This window comes from Solanum lycopersicum, chromosome 6, assembly GCF_036512215.1.
Source record: "Solanum lycopersicum chromosome 6, SLM_r2.1".
NCBI lineage: Eukaryota > Viridiplantae > Streptophyta > Magnoliopsida > Solanales > Solanaceae > Solanum > Solanum lycopersicum.
Window position 1 is genome coordinate 1,913,006 of NC_090805.1, and position 21,654 is coordinate 1,934,659.

Consider the following 21,654-nt stretch of genomic DNA (forward strand, 5'->3'; position numbering starts at 1 on the left):
ATAAATTATCTACATCATATTTTTTGGGGTGCGGTTTTTCTTGGGACCCTGTATGAATGCTTAGATGTGTTATGCATTTGGCTACCATTTTGCTCATCACCCCTTTTTCCTGTTCAAATTCTCTCTTCTTCCAGTACTTTCACATATAGCCACTAAAAAATAGTCTAATTATTCTCCATAGCTATAGTTGATAATTATAATTTGTAGCTACATGGTATAGGGAGGAGAGAGGCGAGCGAGACTAGAAGAGAGAGGGCAAAAAGTAGGAGAGAGGTGAATTTTATGTATATATTGGTTAGATAATTGTATATTATAATATATATCACTATATATGGCAAGCGAGATTGGGAGAGAGAGGAGAGAGGCGAGCGAGATTGGGAGAGGAATGAGAGAGGCGGGCGAGATTGGAGAGAGGCGAGCGAGAGAGGGCAGAGAGTTGAAGAGAGGCGAATTGTATATGTATATTAGTTAGATAATTGTATATTGTACATTTGCATTTGTAGGGCGATTGGGAGAGAGGAGAGAGGCAAGCGAGATTGGGAGAGGGAGGAGAGACGGCAGAGAGTGGGCTAGAGGTGAATTGTATATGTATATTGATCCACATCCTTCTTATTTTGTGATTATTATTTAACCAAAAAATGAACCCTATGAATGAAATAGAATATGGAATATTTCTTCCCTTGAGCTAATTTTCCAGGTCCAATCGAATTAAGCATGTCAAATTTACAATATCCAATAAGAGTTGTTCGCCTGTTGAACCCAAGTATGTATGGAGAAAAACTTATTCATATTCAATATTTATGTCAAATCAATAATAGTGAGATATATTTTCTATAATATACTTTTATCAATTGAGCAAAGGTTGGTTAATGTATTTTCTCACCTCAATAGCTCTAAACTACTTAATAAATTCATATAATTTGATATTAATATTGTATATGAATAAACCATTTGCATATCTATCTAAATTTTGGTCCAAAGAAGTTATTCCAGATACTTTGAAATGTTGACATTCAAAAACACACTCACGGATCTATAGCCTCAATTAGGAATGTTCATAGTTTGGATGAAAATAGAGTCAGACTTTTTATTAACCATTAGATTACATTGTTAAATGTTTATCAATTAAAATTTAAACACTAGAGTCATTCCCATTTTATTCTGAATATCATGTATACATAATGAGCCTAGAATATTTTTCATTCATATCTCCTTCGTCTGGTCGAGAATAGAGAGAAACTGAAATCTTGCCTCTTATATTACGTTAAGGAGAAGTCCATTCTCGTCGTGATCGATCTACGTCCTAGCATAGTACCCGACTTGCTTATCAACCAACGCTACCTTACTAAGGTAGTTTACTTTTTAAGTTTGGACGCCTTCAGCATCCAGGGGTCACGAACCAACGTTAGGCAATCAGGATAGGAGAAGGGCAATGGTTGGTTCGTGACCCCTGGATGCCGAAGGCGTCCTTGGGACTATGAAATCCAAGTTTCAACTTGAACTTCACTCGCTTAAAGAATGAGCTCTACTGAGTGGGGTACAAGAAAGAAACGCCACTTCTTTATTGTCTTGAAACTCCGCTCAGAATATCAACCCTAATTGTCTAATAGGAACACTTTATCATGTATTCAAAAGCTCCAGTCTCAATTTGAGTAAATTTATTTAGTAGATATGGCTAATGATGTACTATACTCAACATAGCCTATTCATGCCATCACAAATATAATATAACATGAATGATCTTAAGCTATTAACAAACTAAATAAAAGCTGCAAAATTGTATTGTTACCTGTTAAAATGATGTAAATAATAGTCCAAAAACTGTAGATTTCACTATGAGCTCAAAGTTCACTGTGTACAATATCACATTTGTTCTCACTCCAAAACTACCAACCAATTAGCAGAAAAGGAAAAAAGAAAGAATACAACCTCACCCACCAAAAAAGAAATACACATTCACATAGATATACAAAACACATCAAATATTAAATCACAAATACACACATCTATACCTACAATGAATACCCAAAAAAAGCTAACTATGGCTTGCATCTACAGGAGCACCTGTTCTGGCCTGCGATATTCGATTTGCATAAATGGTCACCAATCGTAACTGTGTGCTGTTCAGCCCTTCCAAGTATGGCATAAATGCTTTGCCCAGCATGATGTATATGTCAACCAAACAGAATACAACAGTCTGCCAGCAAAGAAAAATTATGCATATTAAGATATGTAAAAATATAAACATGAAAATACATATGAACCACTATAATATCCAGCTTAGAGACTCGTAGGAACTTTTGCTCGTAAACAGTGACCACATTTTAAGTCCATAAACAGGAAACATCAAGTAAGGAAACACGACTCGATAGTTTGTCGGCTAACATTTTTGTCACTTGCATAAAAATAAAACAAATTTCAGAAGAAAAGCATTGTTGAAGTACTTCCTGAGGAACGCTTCATTCTAGTAATTTACTAGGTTTTGAATCCCTGATTCTAGTCCACATATGCAGGACAACCATGAACTAATAGCTTTTGTGTTTCTTTGCCGAACCCCAACCAGCAACCTATCATGCACACTGAGTAAAAACTGGCACATCTAGTTATCTCCACAAAATGTAAATAAAACAGCAAGATATGCACATCGAAGCATACTACAGAAGCTACATATCACTTCCTACTTCCCTTTCAAACTAAGATGTGAAGCAGATGAACAATTACTGATATCTTTAGTTCTGCTACTTCTTTAAGGGTTTTCTAACTAAACGCAACAGCTGAAAGAATAGGAAAACAGTGATATTCACCTTGCGGACATCAGCGCTCTGGTTTCCAAAAGCATCAAACAGGGAAGGCAAGAATGAAGGAAGCTGAGACATCAATTCCTCCTGAGAGAGCCTTCCAACAAGCTGAACAAAGAGATAACAAGTCCACATTAGAAACCAATTCAATGATAGCATTCCAAGCTTGGATATATTAGTGAATGACATAACTTCTTCTATGATACAATAAGACCCCAAGGTGTAACTATACCTTGACGCTGACAAACTCTTTACACCAATAATTTCACTACATGCTAGTAAAGAAATATTGTAAAATACCAATGGTACCACATGAATTGTCATGTGTGCCTAGAAATAACAGTTGCATATCAACATGACAACTTCAATAACATCTACCTTGACTCGAGAACAAGGACAAACTCATAACTGATGGGGACGAGATAAATGCTGAATGGCTTATGCAATGCACAGAACAAAACAAAGCTGAAATTCCCTCCTTTGACTGGATATCAACAAGATAGTATGCAGGCAACAAAACACAATCCTTGCCAACCAGCAGTCATGTACGGATGATTTCAACTCTAAGCACAGCATAGAAATATGGAAGAAAAGGAATAAAGAGTCCAAACTTAATGTAGCCAAGAAAGCACCAAATTAAGCAAGTTGGACAAATTGAAACAGAATTAATCGGCAAATTACCTTCGTCAAACAGTTTATACAAGTTACAAGAGTCTTCTCATCTTCAGTGACAAGCAAAGGAACAATAACCTGCAATGCCAGAAAATATTAGACAATGCAAAATGACTAGGCCATGATCAAAGGACAGAGGTAATCACGCTAGCACTTACACTTAGGCATCTGAATGGGTCGTACTGGGACAAAATTGTAGATAAACAATTCTCAGCTTCATTTGCAACCTGAACGATGTTGCAACACATTAAGCAAAGAGGGAAATGAAAAGGTAAAAAATACTTAATACTTTCGGGCAAGCGGAACTTACTTTTGCAACATCATCCTTGGTCACATGGAGCAGCTTTTCAATTATGATCTCAACTGAGTCCTCCATTGCATTTTTCTGAAACAACACAAGATTAAGCAAACAGATAATGGAAAACAACCCTTCTTCCTTATTTTAGAAAGGGGAAGATCATAGAGGACATCCACAAGTGATCACTGAAAATACAGCCTACAAACCTGATTCTTCAGCATTTCAAGAATCAGAGATAGGGCAAGTTCCCTTGTCCATGACTCAGAATCATCTAACACTTCAAGCACAGCAGTTAATATCTGATTGAAGTACTGCTCAAAACCAAAAAATGACACCTCATGAGATCCATATCCTTTTGATAGAAGAAATAATTCTCAGGGACAAAAATTAACGGATACTTAACAGAAAAACAGTTAAATCAGACTGATCCCGAGCCTCATGTTAAGAATCTAAAAAACATTTATTGACTAAATATCAGACAGATTTTGATGCCAATCTACCTTGCTCCAGATGGATTGATCATTAGCAACAGAAGCTTTGACCAATTGTTGAAGTGCATCACGCTTGTTAGCATCAGGACTACCATCATCACCATTGCAAATCTACTCAGAAGTGGAAGAAAGAGCAGGGTAAGAATACTGAAGGATTTTATGCTCAAATTCATACAAAATAACACTTGAATAATGATCTAGAAGATTCTTCATATTAAAATGAAATGTCTCAATATAGCACAACTTGAATGACACAGATGAACCACACAAACTCACCAAATGAAGAATCTGAGGGATGCTTGGTCCAGTTTCCAGAGTTGGATTTATCTGGAGATCAGAAAGTTTTATGTGATTAAGCCCCATGTCAGATGAAGACTCATTATCAGCTCCAGCATCAAGAGCAATCTGTAGATGGTCTGAATCAACTAGCCCATTTAGCCCATTGACATCCAGATGAGGAGCGGAGGTGTGTTCCATGTTTGAGCTGTTGTCCTTGCTTTCTAATGTTGTCCATAATCCATCATTCTCGCTTGTGGTTAGTGCCCCAAATTTCAACTCCTTGGCTTTTGTAACAGAAATATCAGTGTTGGGACCAGTTTCCACACCATGATAGAGGTCCTGAGTACCATCAGACAACTGGCCAATAGACCTAGTCATATAGGTTGGGTCTTGAAGAGAATTCCACTTTCTGATGCTATCAGTATCAACTGCACCAGCAGAGTACCTTCCAAATACATTACTCTTCTTTGAAATGCCAATATATCCCTCTTCAGATGATGTTCCAATAACATCAGATGGATCATACGAAGACTTGGATCGTAGTCTTTCTTTCTTGCTTTGCACGAAATTCATCAAATCCACTTCTATACGAGGCGTGCGCTGCTTAAGAGCCCGTCTCAAGTAATTTTGTTCTTCAACTGATAAGCTAAGAATAAAATTCAGAACTGCAATAGAGTCAAAGTGTGTGTACATTGATATAATGCACGAGATAGCTGCGTCTTTCAATTTGGTATTCTTATCATGGACCAATGGTGTCAACTTAGCAAGCCATAACTTGAGGATGCCAATGTTAGCAGCACCTTCTGAATTTGAAGGATGCTTGTTAAATGAGCCAATTGCAAACTCAATTACAGCAAGCTTGGCCTTTGGGGAACGCTGCTCATCTAATGAACGAAGTAAAGCTGGCAAAAGGGAATCTATACCATATGACTTGCTAACTATTTCTAGGGTAGTTGAGCAGGGCTGCCTCACCAATTCTTTGGGATCAATTAACCGCGAGAAAACATGTGGCAAGATTCTCTCTACGTAACTTTCAAATGGCTTTCTGCAAGCAGGAATAAGATCTGCAAGAGTTGAAAGTGCTGCCTGTGCAACTTTATGATGCGGATCATCAAGATGCTGGAAAAACAATCTCATAACCTTCTCAAAACTCTGAGTGATTTCTTGAATACCTCTAGGTCCCTGCTGTAGCAAAGACCGGAGATAGCTAAATGCAGCAACCCTGGCTTTCCAATCTGAAGTAGAATTGAGACCCTCACTTAATGCATCATTTAGTGAAGCAGGACCATCCACATAACTAGATAGATCTCCTAGAGGAAGTAGACTGTCATCAAAACTCCTCCTCCTGCTAGCTGACGTTCTTCCTGCTGTATTTTTTCTTAAGAGAGGACGTTGAAAATTGGGAACGTGATTAATGTGGGAGTCCCTAAAAGCATCTTTATAAGATGTCTCCAAGTATTGTCTGTCAACACGTGAGTTCATAAACCGCCTAATATCCCTCGGCTCAGTCTCTTCAACAAGTCCTCTATCTTGTAGTTTTTCAGAAGCTCTTCTTGCAGTGTAGGAGTTGAGTGCCGGAAAAGACTCACGATCCACACTACTTCGGTATGATGCTTTAGCTGAATCCTTTGAGGCCTGGATCTGAGTTATGATATCAGACAAAACCAACCCACCGTTGCGATTATTTCCTTTAGTCATAGCAGATGGTGCATCAACCACTAAAGCATTAGTAAGACTTGTTGATGCAGGAACAGCAAGAGGGAATGGTGGATCACGGGATGAAGGCGGGTCAACTCCTGCACTAGGGTAGAATATAAAAACATTTTATGATGTTCAATAATACTCAAAAGTTATGGCAGTAGTTGAAACATACTTTTTTCTAAATCATAAAACTGACAACCTTTCAAAATGTCAATAATTAATTAAACAAGTATTACAGAAGAAGGGTAGACAAATGGTTCTCAGATGCTTTTTGTGCATTTTGACAGGAGAAACAAACAATCACCTTTTCTTGCACTGTAACTTTACCCAGCAAGTCTGGAATTTATTTCTTAGCATTTCAAATCTGAACTGGACAATGCCAGAACATACATCAGAGTTGCTGAAGAGCTGGGTAAGGAGAGGAGGCTGCAAGAGCCAAAGGAGATGGTGGAGGTTAATACCATCATGTATATGGTGGTCAGTTTGGAAGGAAAGGAATGGTAGATGTTTTGAAAATAGATCCAATTCCATTCAAAAGGTCAAATGGAATTGTATAGTATCCTTATTTTTTTGGTGTAAACAGTTGTGTATAGTAGATACAGACCAGATTGTAGATTTAATAGGAAGCTTGTAACTGACACTTTTTGGTGGAGACCAGCATGCTTAATGCTGAAGAATACAATGTTACCAGTTTCAAAAAAAAAATTAATCTAACACATCAAGCTTTTCGTGATCAAATCTTTAACTACTTAAACACATCAAGTTTCAAGATGCAGAAGAATAATGGAAGAGGAAACAATCACCTAGATCCAAACTAGAGGAGCGACTTTTCTCAGATACATCTAGACCTTTGAGTAGGTTTTCTATAGCAAAAACTTTCTGTTTGCTGGCATGAAGTACACTCTCCAGACTACGTTCCACTCCCACAGGTTTTGCTTGTGGCAAAAGCAGTCCAGAGGACAGGGACGTTCCTGAAGATAAATTGGCATTTCTATCCATGGACACTATTGCAGATGTTCCATAACCAGGTAGATGTGAAGTAGATGTTTGAGACGCAAGTGAGAAGTGTGAACTCCTCTCTCGAACAGAGGGAGACGTGTGTCGTTTATGAATACCACCATCTTCCTCATTTATGATCTGCAAGATAGTCCCACTTTAGTCCACAACAGCAGAGCCTTAAAAGACTTGTAGAAAAGATGCCCATTATCTATTATGGAAAGATGCTGGAAGCAATTTATAAGACAAAAGAGAGTACCCTTTGAATAGCAGGATCCAAGGACGACAGCAAACGCCTAGAACGTTCTGGCCAGGTTCTTGCAAACATTCTGTACAAAGTTCTTGCAGTTGATCGTACCTGTTGTTGTAGCCAAGTAGTATGAATTACCAAAAACTGATCTTGAATCGGAAGAGGGGGGGGGGGGGGGGGAATGTTGCAAACGGCAAGTTATACATGCAAATAACCATGCAAAATATGATAGTCAGAGTTCAACAAGCATACCTCACCCATTGCATCAGATACACAACATTTTATAAGGTCTTCGTAGAGCTCTGCCGAACGTTGTACCTCAGATGCATCAGGCCAATGTTCAAGGATCAGAAGTGCGTATTCACAGCATCTGTCATCGAAAATAATCAGAAGAATAAACAGGCACTGTGTGGAACTAATCAAAATTAAGATCAGTAAATTAGAAGAGGCAGTAACATACCTTGCACGAAGTACTGCATTTTTGTCATTCTTTGCAGAGTCAGCTATACGAGGAAGTGCCCGACCAACTTTGCAGTTGCGCAACATCTGAAATAAATAAAAAACAGCAAGAAATGATTGACAGATACTGCAAGTACAGGCAAAGGAAAACCAGATTCAAACAGCACATAAAACATTACCGTCTTTATGCAGTTATCAGCAGATTCTGCAATCACAAGAACAGTTATCACAACAAGCTTGAAAAGAACCTGAAGTTCAATGAGGATGTCATAACCTCACGCATGTTAGAGAAAATGTAATCCTTTCTCCCTAATAAAATGATAGAAGTATAAGCATATGATAAGTAGATCACTTGTTCTCACCGGAATGAACATCTCAGCACATGCCTCAAAATCTCCCAACAGCTCTTTTGATAAGAAGTTTAGTAAATGACATGCCTACCATTCACATAAGACGGTGGATTAGCCTTCATGGATGTCGGAACTTCGAACATAATCTATTTAGTAAATGGTGATGCATAGAAATCCGGAAAAAAACAGAAGTCTAAACTGACCCATCAAAATACACAAAAGCACACAGCTAAACAAGCACTCTCCTTGCAAGGTAAGAACTTGCAGTTCATCATCTATATTAATGATATCCATTTGAGAAACTTGCACATACTGTCAGTTACTCTTCTTTTTCTACCTTTCTACTCAAATATCGACCAACGTACAATGTCTAGTTGTGTACACCGCTTTCCTTAGCAGATCATTTATCATATTTGACTATATTGGTTTCCCGAATCTAATAGAAGGTTTGCAGCTCTTTGTATCCATAGAGAACTACAGAGGATATGCATTAGGAATGTAAATTCTTCCACGTCTAGGTGTAGCCCTAGCACCTGAATAAATGCAACAGGAAAGAACAGGGAGACTTTATTTGATTCCTGCAGGACTTCTGTAGATGTGATTACTTCCTAGAACAGAAAGCCTAGATGGAACTGGATAGTAATCAGTGTTGGAAACATACAGCTGCACATGCTAAAAGAAACTTCAATGTGTCCAAGTTGACTTTACAGTGCTCATTTAAACAAATTAGGTGCCATGATCGGACTTGTTTGATCATAATTTAACTATAAAGAGTTGCTATTTCAAACTGAAAGGAGGAAAGGATGATATAAACCTAATGTTCAGTTTAGGTGCTCTCTGCATTTACATCAACTTGGAAGTGCTCTCTACACAATTGAGATGTCTGACATGTTACTTTAAACTAAGAATAAAGCTTTCGGGCTATGAAACAAGTATTTGCACAGATTTCCCTACTTTGGCATGGTTCTTAATTTTCCCTTGTTGCTCATTTAATGAAAAATTGGGGGTCAAAATATCCTTAATTATAACCTAATTTCGCAAGGCAAAAGTTTAATTTGCAAAATATAAGATAGAGAACTTTCTAAACTTTTGCCGGGCATGTTGTTGGATCACATTGGATATGCTGTTGTAGTTGTTGACGAAATAAGAATGGGCAAATTAGTCGGATCATAATCTTTTTTATCAATATAAATATGTTAAAAGAAAGTCAAAATAGAGGAGGTGAGGGTAATATTGTAAACCACAAGGGAGGTCGGTATTATGAAGCCAACCGTAAAGGAAGGTCTCGAAAAATATCCCTATAATATCAAATCACATTTTTGTTTGAATTCGTTTATTATGTTTAAAAACAAATAAATTTTACACATTTGAATATTAAGAAATCAAACAGTCTTTATCATTCTGTGTTTAGATCTAGTTTTCAGATTTAGAGACATCTGAAATTTTCAAATGTGTATTCACATTTGGACATATTTATCATAATAAAAACAAATGACCCCTTAAAACAAAAGAAGCAACTGCGATGATAAAATATCTGCGATATATATGACATTAGCAGGATATTTTTTTTACTTATTTTAACAAGCAAGTGACTAGGATATGGGAAGATGAATATAAAATCAACTTCTAACAGGTTTTAATTGTATCTGATTGGTCCATAAGGAGGTAAGCCTAAGAAGTAAGACATTTCATACAGGTGTGTCATGGTAAATGAAAGTAGGGCTAATAAAGGTAGTACAGCATAGTTCAAGAAACAAGAAAGAAAAATAAATTGTATCCAATAGAACATGTACTTCCCAGAAAAAAAGTATCTAACAGGCACAGAGGCAAAATTTATGACAACATAGAGAAGCGGGAGCTGTACCCAGTATAATGGGACCAAACCTGTTTGATTATACTGGATCGCCGATCAGCTAACTGTGTGCTCAAAGGGCCGACAAGTTGCTTTAGAAGTCCACGAAAACAAGGATAATCAGCAGCACCTAATGGAACAGAATAAAAGATAACACGCGTTACCAACTGCACTGTCTTAATTAGCAAGGACAAAACATAGGAAGATGCCACTATAAGACCATAAGGAGGAGTTGCACGACAATTCAATAAAGGAAGGGAAAGGTTATTTGAAGGTGCAAAGTTGGTAAAATACCTCCAATAACAAGTGCTTCAACTCTCTGCATAGCAGCTATACGGACAGACCAATCTTTTTCTGGTACAAGGGTAGAGCCAATATTCTCGAATTCCCTTATAAGTTCCTTTTCTGAATACACTTTAATTGGGTCGACAGGCTTTTCTGTAATATCACCATCCGCTGCACAAGAAGAGAGATCAAACTAAATTCATATTAACAAGTAAACATAGAACTATAATTTGATTGCATATTGGCTCTCTTTCTGTTCCGTTTCTTTGCTCAAATTATCATTGTTAGCAAAAATTTCTTAATAACTTTTTTCTTTTTTTTAATGAAGAGAAAATTCATTAAAAAGCATCTAGAAGATGCATGCAAAAGATTACAGGGAAGAGAGGCCTGCTCATATACAAAATTTAGTCTAAAACTAAGCAGCAAACACTATCCAAAAGTTGATTACAACTAGTTACAAGGGCATGGTTGAGCTAAATATATTAATACAGTAGACATTTTTCTTCGAGTACATGAGTAATAGTTGAGACCCCAACAGAACATCTATAATTCCTCTCATTCCAGATGCACCAATAAAATAATAAATTTGCAGCAGGTGCCATTACTCAAACCTTTTTGATGGATTTTCCAACTCACCAAACACCAGTTTTCATATACACATGATGTCCAAATATAGAAAAGAACATACTCCAAATATCATATGCTACTATACAACGCAAAAATAGGTGTCTGGACACTTCCAGAATTCAACCGGCACATGTAGCACCTATTCACTATTTGTGTACTTCTCCTGCTGGGATTGTCTTGGATGTGGCATGTGTTGGATGAAGTTATACATACAAAGCAAATCACTTTGGTACGCAGTTTACTTCTCCAATTGTTCATCGCCAATTGTCTATACATTCCTTGTTTGAAGTCTAAACAGAGATGAGCATATGATTTCTTCACAGTAAATAACCCATCCATAAAATCATCCTATTCCAACCTATCTTTCAGCTGATGTTTCCAGTAAGCTGTACAAGCTTAGAAAGCAATTACATCAAATCATTCATCTCTAGTCTTGAAAATTCCTCCAAAAATGTAGGGCTAATGAATTGTTCTGCCAGCACTATTCTACAAAGGAGTCCTGATAATTTGCCAGTTGATACAATTTTTGATATTCATCTTTTAGTGCCACAGTTCCCTGATGCTTGTCTTTCCAGAATTTAATGAATTTCACTCCCAAACATGACTTCTGTGTTAAGTTCTTCACCCCACAATCTGGAAATATCCTTCCAAAGGCATGTATCATAAGATGATGTGCTCTGCTTTGTGCACCACTTGTTCCTCACACCATACTGGCATTATTCACTGCTTTTTCACTTTTAACAACCAGGGGTTCTCCACATTATAACCCTAGGGCGTGACCTAGTGGTCAATGAAGTGGGTTAAGAACTATGAGGTCTCAAGTTCAAATTCCAGCAAAGACGAAAACACTAGGTGATTTATTCCAATCTGTCCTAGTCTTGGTGGACAGACATGTTATTGGTGGGAGGTGGCAAGTATCCTGTGGAATTAGTCGAGGTGTATGCAAGCCTGGCCCAGACACCACGGTTATTTAAAAAAAGGATTCTCCATATTATATTTCCAATGGCATTTCATTCTCATAATCTTACTATGTAATGCCTGATCTATTGCACTCAGTCCTATATGCTCCATTCATAAAATGACCCTTGGCCATTTGACCACCAAATAAAATTTGTGGTCTCTGATTGTTGTCTTTTTTTTTCTTTTTTTTTTTTTGAATTTGGTAAGATTGTATTCTTAAGCATTAAGGGCATCCTGGTCAGCACCAAAAAGTGTTAGTTACAAGCTTCCTGTCAAATCTACAATCTGGTCTTTGTCTACTATACACAACTGTTTACACCAAAAAAGGATACTATACAATTCCATTAGACCTTGTAAATGAATTGGACCTATTTTCAAAACATCTACCATTCTTTTCCTTCAAAACTCATCACATATACACGATGGTATTAACCTCCGCCATCTCCTCCGACTCTTACTGCCTCCTCTCCTTACGCAGCTCTTTAACAACTCTGATGTATGTTCTGGCATTGTCCAATTCAGATTTGAAATGCCAAGGAATAAATTCTAGACTTGCTTGGTAAAGTTACAGTGCAAGAAAAGGTGGTTGTTTCTCCTGTCAAATGTTCCCATTTGTCTACCCTTCTGTAATACTTCCTGTGTTAAACAAGCCCTCTTTATCACTAGCCAAGTGAAACATTTCACTTTAGTAGGAATGTCCCCCTTCCAAATATAGTTCCATTGATCTTCTTCTCATAAGCAAGATCTTCTTATTTGATCTAATCTTCTCAGCACTTTTAACTGGCATATGGTCCAGAAGTATGTAGGAATACAGTCCCATATACAGTTGAGGAGCTTTAATCTACCCCCTACAGGAAGGTACAGCTTTTACGAATACAATCCAGTACACTGTTGATGAGTGTTAACTAAAAACACAAACTATTTTTTTGGTTCGCAGTTTTCTTGAATAAAAGCAAACTAAAAATGAAATTGAACTTAATAAATTCAAATTGACTCTAGAATACATTTGAGCTCTAAAAAGGTGTAAAATTCAGGTTCGGACAAAAATTAGATGTTTACATTTGATATGGAGGTAAAGATTTTTAATTTTCACATGTTTGGTTGGTCAATATTTTTATGAACATTACATCTAGGAAAATAAATTCTTTAAATCAGGAAAATGACAAGTAACAGAACTCCTAAATTATTTTCACTAAGGTGATCCACTGCCATATTTCATGCATTAAATGTTGCCGAACTTGCCAAATTTTAATATTCCATTTACTTCAAATTTCAAAATCTCCAAAACCAATCAACTATTCTTTCATTCCTTTTGATGGGCAAATTTTAAACCAATAAGATTGAAAAAAGATGAGAAAATGCACGTCTTCTAGAAGTAAAAACTACAAACGATGAAGAAACAAGGGAAGTGGATAAGTGTTTAGCTCCCTAATTCACCGGGGTCGTTTGGTGGTAGAGCGTATTAGAAAAAGCAATGCATGCATTAGCTTTGTGTATTACTAGTAGCTTGCTTGGTAGCACTTTTTTAGCCTATGTATAACTACACTCTATCATGTATTAAGGTGTGTATTACTAATACCATAAATTTCCACATATTAGTAATACAAAGGTTTCAACACATGTATTAGATTGATTAATGACATAACTACCCCTCAAATCCCTCTCAAAACATTTCCCCATTTTGAAAGCTTAAAAGTGTGGAGGGTATTTTTGTAAACAAAACATTTTTTTATAGAACTTATGCAAGGCCTGTTATCTCTAATGCATCAAACTAAAGAGTATATACGAAATAATGTCAGCATAACTAATATCAGCATAACTAATCCACCATATTTAGTATTATTCTTATAGACTCTACCAAACGACCCCTTAAACCTTAAGAAATTAGGAGATATCAAAAGTTGCATAACATGTTGTTTCACCTCCAGTAATATCTGCCACAAATATGGGGTTTGATTCTAACCCCCCCCCCCCTCCCAAAAAAAGTTGTAATAGCACCAAGTTCATGCCAAAGTTCTTCCCTCTAAGTTAGTGTATCCAAATACCCCTATGAAACCCCACCTGAAATTGTCTAAAGAGTTATCAAATAGATACGATATACAGTAGGACTAGGACCCAACTAACTGTTAAAATAGTTCCAAGGTCTGTTGCCCCACAATTATTATTCCACCTTCAGCTTTGAGCTCAACCTAGCTAGCCCATCTATAGACCCAAATCTTCCTTGATAGTTGTTCAATTCACTCCTCAATTTCGATTCTTTTAGATACAGGCTATCACTTCCTGATTAATGATTTTATAGTACCAATTTCCCAGTTGTTCAAACCCCTAGTGTTACAAACCTATTATTATGACTTTCATCTTGAAAATGATTGGTATTTCCTACCCAGGCTTTCCCCTTCCCCTGTCATAATTGACCAAGCACACCAATCTTTTGACCTCAACATCCCTTTTCTTTCTTGATTTCTTCCCTCCACCATTTAATTTTTGCTTTTTTGTTGAACATGTCTCTTCTGCTCCATTCTTAAGCATTCTATCAAGGATTTGTATTCAAACCCATTTACACCAACTCCAAATGCCTTGATGGCCTTTCCCACACACTAATTTAATCCACTTGGATGTTTCAATACCAGTAAGATTTTGAAGCATCTGATTGCCTGAACCATACCAAGGGGGAGAGAGACAGTCACTGATTGGATGGGAGGAGAACTCCAAGTCTGAAGCACTTATCGGATATGAATATGTGTCATCAATTGGTCTTGGTGCGCGTGAGAGATGGCCTCTGTCTATAGACAAATAATTTTTTCAGATAAGGTGTTCTGAGACAAATAATACAGGGCAAGCATTATTCTATTCTCATATACCCCCTACACAACTATGGTTTACCCCCCCCCCCCCTTTCTGTTCAGTGATAACCCTTAAAAAGAACACGCACATAGGACATGTAAGCAACAAATAAAAATGAAGGCTCACTAAAGTAATCTTGAAATCATTTAGCTCAATACCATGGTAACTTGGTGCTAAATAAGCTTAACATAAAATAAAAGTTTAATTCACATAATGGTGCATGTACATACCTCCAAAGAGAGACACCTCTCTTGTTGAACGTTTTGCCTTAGGACTGCTTTTCTTAGAACTAAGGCTAGCAGATCTCACCTCACCAGTTGAATAATTATTTGAGTTTCCATCTATAGAGCAACTTTTGGGCTCAATCTTCTCAAGTCTCACATTAATATCTTTTAGCTGCAGTCAGTTAACATGTCAAAACAGACACTGAACAGAACTATTGTTCACTACATCACATTCTATTAATTAAGTAAAAATTGGAAGAAGACTCAAAATTGATCACACGGGATGTTCAAAAAAGAATTTATTTGCTAGAATGGAATCATTTAAAGCTAAAGACATACCAACATGGAAGGAAGATGATGGCGCTGAAGCTCATCGCGGAACTGGGGTCCAACCTCTGAATACATCACCTGCAAAGAGGAAAGATGGAGGAATATTTATCAAACAAAAGAAAATGGGAAGTGTAGTCCGTCTGAAAAGACACAAATGATTGGTTGGTCAAGGCACTGAAGACTAATTAGGAAAAGCAGTTTGACCAAACACGAGAAATTGTGAAAAAAATAGCAGTTTAGCTACCTCGATACATGATAAGGCTGCTTCCCTAACTCCATGATTAGGATCATTCAACATTTGCAAAATCTGATGATAGCAACAAGGAAAAAGTATGTTTACAACTTTTATCTTCTCAAAAAGAAAAATACAGGTTACTCTGTGTACGGTTTAGCTATATATGTGCTAATATATGAAATTCCAAACCAAATATATATTAACATACTGAAGGAAGGATAGCCCGTTGAAGGGGCAGCTCTGTCGATGCAAAAAGACCAATTGCTGATGTAACAGTACGAGCAAATTCTTCTCGAACTCTAAAGCTTTTGTGCATCCAAGCATAACACCCCGCCCTCTCAACTATGATTGTCGGTGAAGAAACCTGCACAGATAATAACAATCAATCAAATCATTTCTAGCTTTTTACCATATCCAAAAAAAAAAAAAGATTAGAAAAAGAGAGATATAATGATTTTTGTGATGCTTCCAATAATTGTTTGAATTTCTCATTACTAAGTATATTCCACAGCTAAATTTAAAACAAAAACAATAATTGAATGAACTAGAAAAACAAATATTCTGATTTGTGATGCTCATGTAATCAACATATGAGTGATAGATATCCAATAATTGTTTGAATTTCTCATTGCTAAGTATATTCCACAACTAAATTTAAAACAAAAACAATAATTGAATGAACTAGAAAAAAATATATTCTCTTGAACAGAGAAGTATTCTAGCTGCAAAAAAAAAACTGTATTTACACAACCACCATTAGTTTTACCATTACAAGGACATATACGATAACTTTGAAAGGGTTGGTTAGCATTACAGATCATTTAGAGTTGGTTAGCATTACAAACATTTAGAGTTGATTATACAATCAACAAGGTGATACGTATGATAGTAAAATTCCAAATTACAGATGAGTAAACTGTAGTTTGTGGCACGGTTCTCTCACTCTTCATCATGATGTGTTAGTGTGCTGCTGCCCGTGCATGTGAGGAATAAGAATCACAACATATATCTTGCATTTTTTACCCCAATCGTCTGAAATTAATTTTTCACGACTAAAAAATCAAATTATACAAATTTCTTTTTTATACACAGTTCTCGAGGACTAGGGAACAGTGTTTACTATACTGTGTGAAGTATCTTAGTTGCAAGAAGAAAAAGTATTTACACATACACCATTAGTTTTTCCATTACAAAAACATATACCATAATTTTAAAAGGGTTGGTTTGCAATAAAGATCATTTTGAGTTGGTCATATGATCAGCAAAGGTGGTGCGTCTCGAACCTGGTTATTACTATGATATTAACATTACAAATTATAGAAGAGTCTAACAGTAGTTTGGCATTGTTCTCTCTCTCCCTCTCTTATAATCACTGTCAGTTTGAGTGCGCATACGAGAGGAATATGAACACACAGCATATATCTAGCCCGTTTACCTAGATCACCTAAAAAAACTCTCACTACTAAAGAAATCAAGTCATACAATTTTTTGTTTTTTATTTTCTGCACGCAGTCCCAAGGACTAGGGACAGACCAACTGGGCCTTGAGGCTACTGAGATTGAACTGCCTTAATGCAGCTCGAATTGTGAGTCTTGAGAGTTGACAGCTCAAATTATGACTCTTGACCACTGCACTGTTCCTTTTGAACATTCAATTAGTTTTCTTGTTTTTGGTCATACAATCAGTTATCTTTATCCTTTTATCTTCATGTGTTTCAGCTCAACAACTCCACAACCACACCCAAATGTTTATTCCTCCAACACTATAAAAAATAAATTTGAAGCCAGCATTTGTACCAACCCCTATTAAATAAAGACTAAATTACTCTAAGCAAATTTTCGATGGGACTCAATTGCAAAATAGACCCCTGTATTTCAATACCATACACTTAATCCCCCCCCCCCTTCTCCTTACATAATACTTATAAACCTGCACAAATCTCAGCAAATAACAAAAGAAACTACACCTAAAATACAACCAGCATTTGATCCCACCCTTATGAATTACTACTCCATCCGTTTCAATTTGTTGTCTTACTTTTCTTTTTAGTCCATTTTAAAAAGAATATCTCTTTCCTCTTTTGACTACTCTTTAATTCTCACTTTCCACCTCGCATGTTTAAGCCACAAGATTGAAGGGCATTTAGGTACATTCCATATATCTTAACGTACGAGATTCAAAAGTATTCTTTACTTTAGACTTATTGCCACGTCAAAACAGAGGGAGTACAAGTAAATTACTTCAAACATCCCTATAATACATAATTGCATATACATGTCTTTACTTCAAGATCACTAACAAATTAACACCAATTCAGCAACCAAAAAATAAAACGATCAAATTCCAGTTAATAAACAGTCTATCTTCTGATCATGCAAATGCATACCTCCATTAATGTAAGCAACAACCTCCTAGCTGCATCTCTAACCGGCTGCTTCGCATCTCCTAATCGTTCAACAACAGCTGGCAAAAGCGCATTGAAGTGTAACTTCAAATGCTCACCGGATAAAACAGCAGCTGAAGCAAGTGACTGTAGAGCACCTTGAGTAACCCTAAAATTGTTATCTTTCAGAAGATCCAAGCATACATCAACAAGTGAAGTCACTTCGGAAGGCGATAAGGTTTTTCTCGAAGCTTCTAGAACTTGATGAAGATGCTCTACACCCGCCATTCTCTCCTTCGTATCCTTTGCACGCGCCAGCTCAAGCGCCGCCTCCATTGGAGATGGACGGTCGGGTTATCGGAGCTCCGATCTAGTAAAACGGGTCAGATCTGTGAGAAGAAGAAAAAAGTGCTTTGATGAAAATGGTGGATAGAGAGAAAGTGAAGTTTGAACTGTGGAGACTGAAGAAGAAAGTGAGAGAGAGAGAAAAAGGTGAAGAGTAAATAAAATTAGTAAGAAAATTTAATAATAATAAATAAAAAAAGAATTTAAAATTTTTTTTATTTTTTTGTTTCACGTCTAATATTCGATATTTATAAAATAGTCCAACTAATTTAAATTTACGTTTGATAAAATATATTTGAGAATAATAATACTCTTCAAGATTCAATGTTTAAAATCAAAAAAAAATAATTATGAGTAAAGTAATCTTATCAAAATTTTATGAAAGAATATATATATATATAAATTTAGAGTATAATATTTTTGGCTATGAGGAGAAAAAGGAATGCCATTTTTTAGGAAATTTGAGAAGTGGAAAACTAATCCATAAATATCTAGTATTTTTTATCAAGTTTGTAAGAAGTTAAAAATATCTTTTCATTTAACTTTGTAAATTGATTGGGTAAAGAATTATGTCACAAATATAGAATTTTTATGATCTTATAATTTATTTGATAAAGTATTATTTATATATGAGAGAATGGTCTAAAACCTTTTTAATCATTTTGAAATTTTAACTACACATTCTAATTTTATGGATATTTTGTTATCCCTGAATTTTATATTTTTCTATTCACTACACACTGAAACGTTGATCTCAATACATAAATCAAATAAATAGTTCATTAATTACACGCGTTGGGGCTCCACCTCCTTAACTCTCAATTTTTATTTTTTCTCCCATTTTCCTCCTAAAACGTAAAAGATTCGAAAAATATTTTTATTTCTTTTTATCTCATTCACCACTTGCTGTGCATTTTGAATTTGATGATCAAAGATTTTTGAATTTTTGTTGATGATCGAAGGATTTTATTGTGTATTTTGAATTTGATTTCGTAGTTTATCAACTAAACTCGAGTTTGATTCATCCATAAAAGCTTATTCAAGTTTTCATTTGTCATTTTTTATGAATTCGAGAAAATTCAAAATTCAAAATTCAAATTAGAAACCTAAATAAGAAATTAGAGCAGATTACAAACCCTAAATCAATAATTGAAATAGAAATGAACATAAACAACTAAATCATATTTATTTTTGAGAGAAAATAGTGATTTTTTTTTAAAAAAAAAAAAGGAAACAAGGGTTGATGGTGGGAAAGAAGAAACAATGACTTATTTAAGGGGTGGGGAAGATAACTGTTGGAGAAAGATGAAATTTTCGTTAAAATTCATCTTCTAACGCGCCTAGAGGAGGTGAGAACACCTCCTATGACATGTCAACATTTAAGTGTGTTATAAAATAAAAAAATTTGAAGATTAGGGATAATGGAATACCCGTAAAGTTAAAGTGTGTAGTTAGAATTCCATGTATAGATTGAAGGGTTTTAAATAATTTTCTCTTTATATATCAATCAATAGAATATAAAACATAAGTTCAAATTTTAATATATGGTTCACTCTAGGGCTGTTCAAAACCGAATCGAAACCGATAAAAAAGTTATTGGTTTATAGTATTGGGTTATTGGTTTAGTGGTTTTAATAACGGTTTTGATTTTTTTTGTTATTGGGTTATCGGTTCTTAACGGTTTGAAGTTTTTTCTTAACGGGTTAACCAATAACCCGATACTAAATTAAATAATTATATTTATACCAGTTTGTATAGAAAGTCCTCGACTTAGAGTTTGATTTCCTACTTTTATTTTTGGTTATTCAACAATGTAAAAGTGTTTGCTTTTGACCAAGACGTAACATGTGAACTCAATTGCATGGTTTCTTTGGTTTGTCACCTTGTTTCTAAGTGATTTTCAATGTTTTTTCTTTTGTGTCAAATCTTAACGGTTAAACCGATAACCGAACCGATAACGATGAAAAACCGATAAACCAATAACCGATAGTCAATATCTTAATGGTTCTATAACAGTTTAGCATCTCCACAAATCGATAACCAATAAGACAACCCGATAAACTTCAAAACAAAATCGAACCGACCGATGCGCAGCCCTGGTTCACTCTAGATTTCTAATTATTTTAAAATGCACTTGAAATATACAAGCATGTGCACGCGTATTTGAAGATGCACAATCAGATTACTTCTCAGCGTTTATCATATGTAAACTCTATTATAAGTGAATTCAATAACTATTTAATTTAATAGATTTTAAATCGCATATCTTATAGTAAATATACTTTTTTTACATACATAAAATCTCAACTAAAATATTCAGATAAACTCGCAATTTATATTTTACATCAACCTATATATCAATAAATCATATCAATTATAAACAATTACAAAAAAATTTTGTTATCTTTAAAATAATTTAATCATTTTCTTTACATAATTAGTAGTACATTAGAAGAGATAATTTAATTATAATATCCATAGGACCATAGTCTTTTGTTTGGGAGCTTGAAATTAAATGAGTACACATATATATCAAATATGAATATGAAAGCAACTGTCCAACTGTATAACACTGATTAATTATTTTACCAACAACTACTAAATAACAAATTGTGTATTAATTTGTCTCTTAATAGGAAAAAAATCTATTTTGCCGACAATGTCAAATAACCAACTTCTTTTAATTTTATATATATATATATATATTAAAGAATTTCTAAAATATATTTTATATAATTTTAATTGTACCTTTTATATTTTATTTTTATATAGAAATTTTTTTTTGAAAATTTTCAGTTTCAAAGCAAATCATGTTAAGATAATATCTTGTCCTATATGAATTTCGAGTAGTTAAAATAATAAATTTTGCCTTGAAGTGTATCTATATGAGCGAGTACGGTGACGAAATTAGAAATTTTACAAAGGGAGTTTAGAAGTGTATTTATATGAGTGAGTATAGTGACAGAGTTAGAAATTTTACGAAGAAAGTTCAGTAATTTCACGATAAAATACTTTTTAAAAAGGGGAAAAAGGTATTGTTGCTAGTAAGATTTGAACACGCAAGTACTAACTCATTCAAGGCTTCTGAAACCCATCTAAGAGTTTTAAAACTGTTGTGCTACGATAACTTATTGTGTTAAGGGTGCTCAAAATATGTTATTTAATCACTCGGTGTATCATTTTAAAATGATGATTTTTTTTAGGTATCTCTACATGAGTTTTTAATAGTCAAAAAGATGAACCAAGTTTAAGATGTCTTTACGTGATCTTCGAGT

General features: G+C 35.2%; 1 protein-coding gene across 1 annotated transcript; it reads right to left on the reverse strand.

The window, feature by feature from the left end:
* Nucleotides 1-1,803: 1,803 nt before the first annotated feature.
* On the reverse strand, nucleotides 1,804-18,746 carry LOC101260646 (CLIP-associated protein-like). The gene is made up of 21 exons (XM_004240421.5): nucleotides 18,038-18,746; nucleotides 15,860-16,015; nucleotides 15,661-15,723; nucleotides 15,426-15,494; nucleotides 15,093-15,258; nucleotides 10,441-10,602; nucleotides 10,179-10,276; nucleotides 8,307-8,381; nucleotides 8,124-8,192; nucleotides 7,946-8,031; nucleotides 7,738-7,855; nucleotides 7,495-7,593; nucleotides 7,043-7,376; nucleotides 4,536-6,334; nucleotides 4,269-4,370; nucleotides 3,975-4,079; nucleotides 3,781-3,855; nucleotides 3,629-3,697; nucleotides 3,480-3,548; nucleotides 2,805-2,906; nucleotides 1,804-2,197 (listed from the first exon to the last, which is right to left on the reverse strand). Exons 1-21 carry the CDS (start codon nucleotides 18,368-18,370, stop codon nucleotides 2,036-2,038), a joined length of 4,311 nt encoding a protein of 1,436 aa, XP_004240469.1. The 5' UTR covers nucleotides 18,371-18,746; the 3' UTR covers nucleotides 1,804-2,035.
* Nucleotides 18,747-21,654: the final 2,908 nt, after the last annotated feature.

What these genes read in the sequence shown, in the direction of transcription:
- LOC101260646 (XM_004240421.5), bottom strand. Translation starts at nt 18,370, where the DNA reads ATGGAGGCGGCGCTTGAGCTGGCGCGTGCAAAGGATACGAAGGAGAGA. An exon ending in TGGATCCTGCTATTCAAAGG is followed by an intron (nt 7,377 to 7,494) that starts GTACTCTCTTTT and finishes ACTATCTTGCAG; the next exon opens with ATCATAAATGAGGAAGATGG. An exon ending in CCAAGGATGATGTTGCAAAA is followed by an intron (nt 3,698 to 3,780) that starts GTAAGTTCCGCT and finishes AACATCGTTCAG; the next exon opens with GTTGCAAATGAAGCTGAGAA.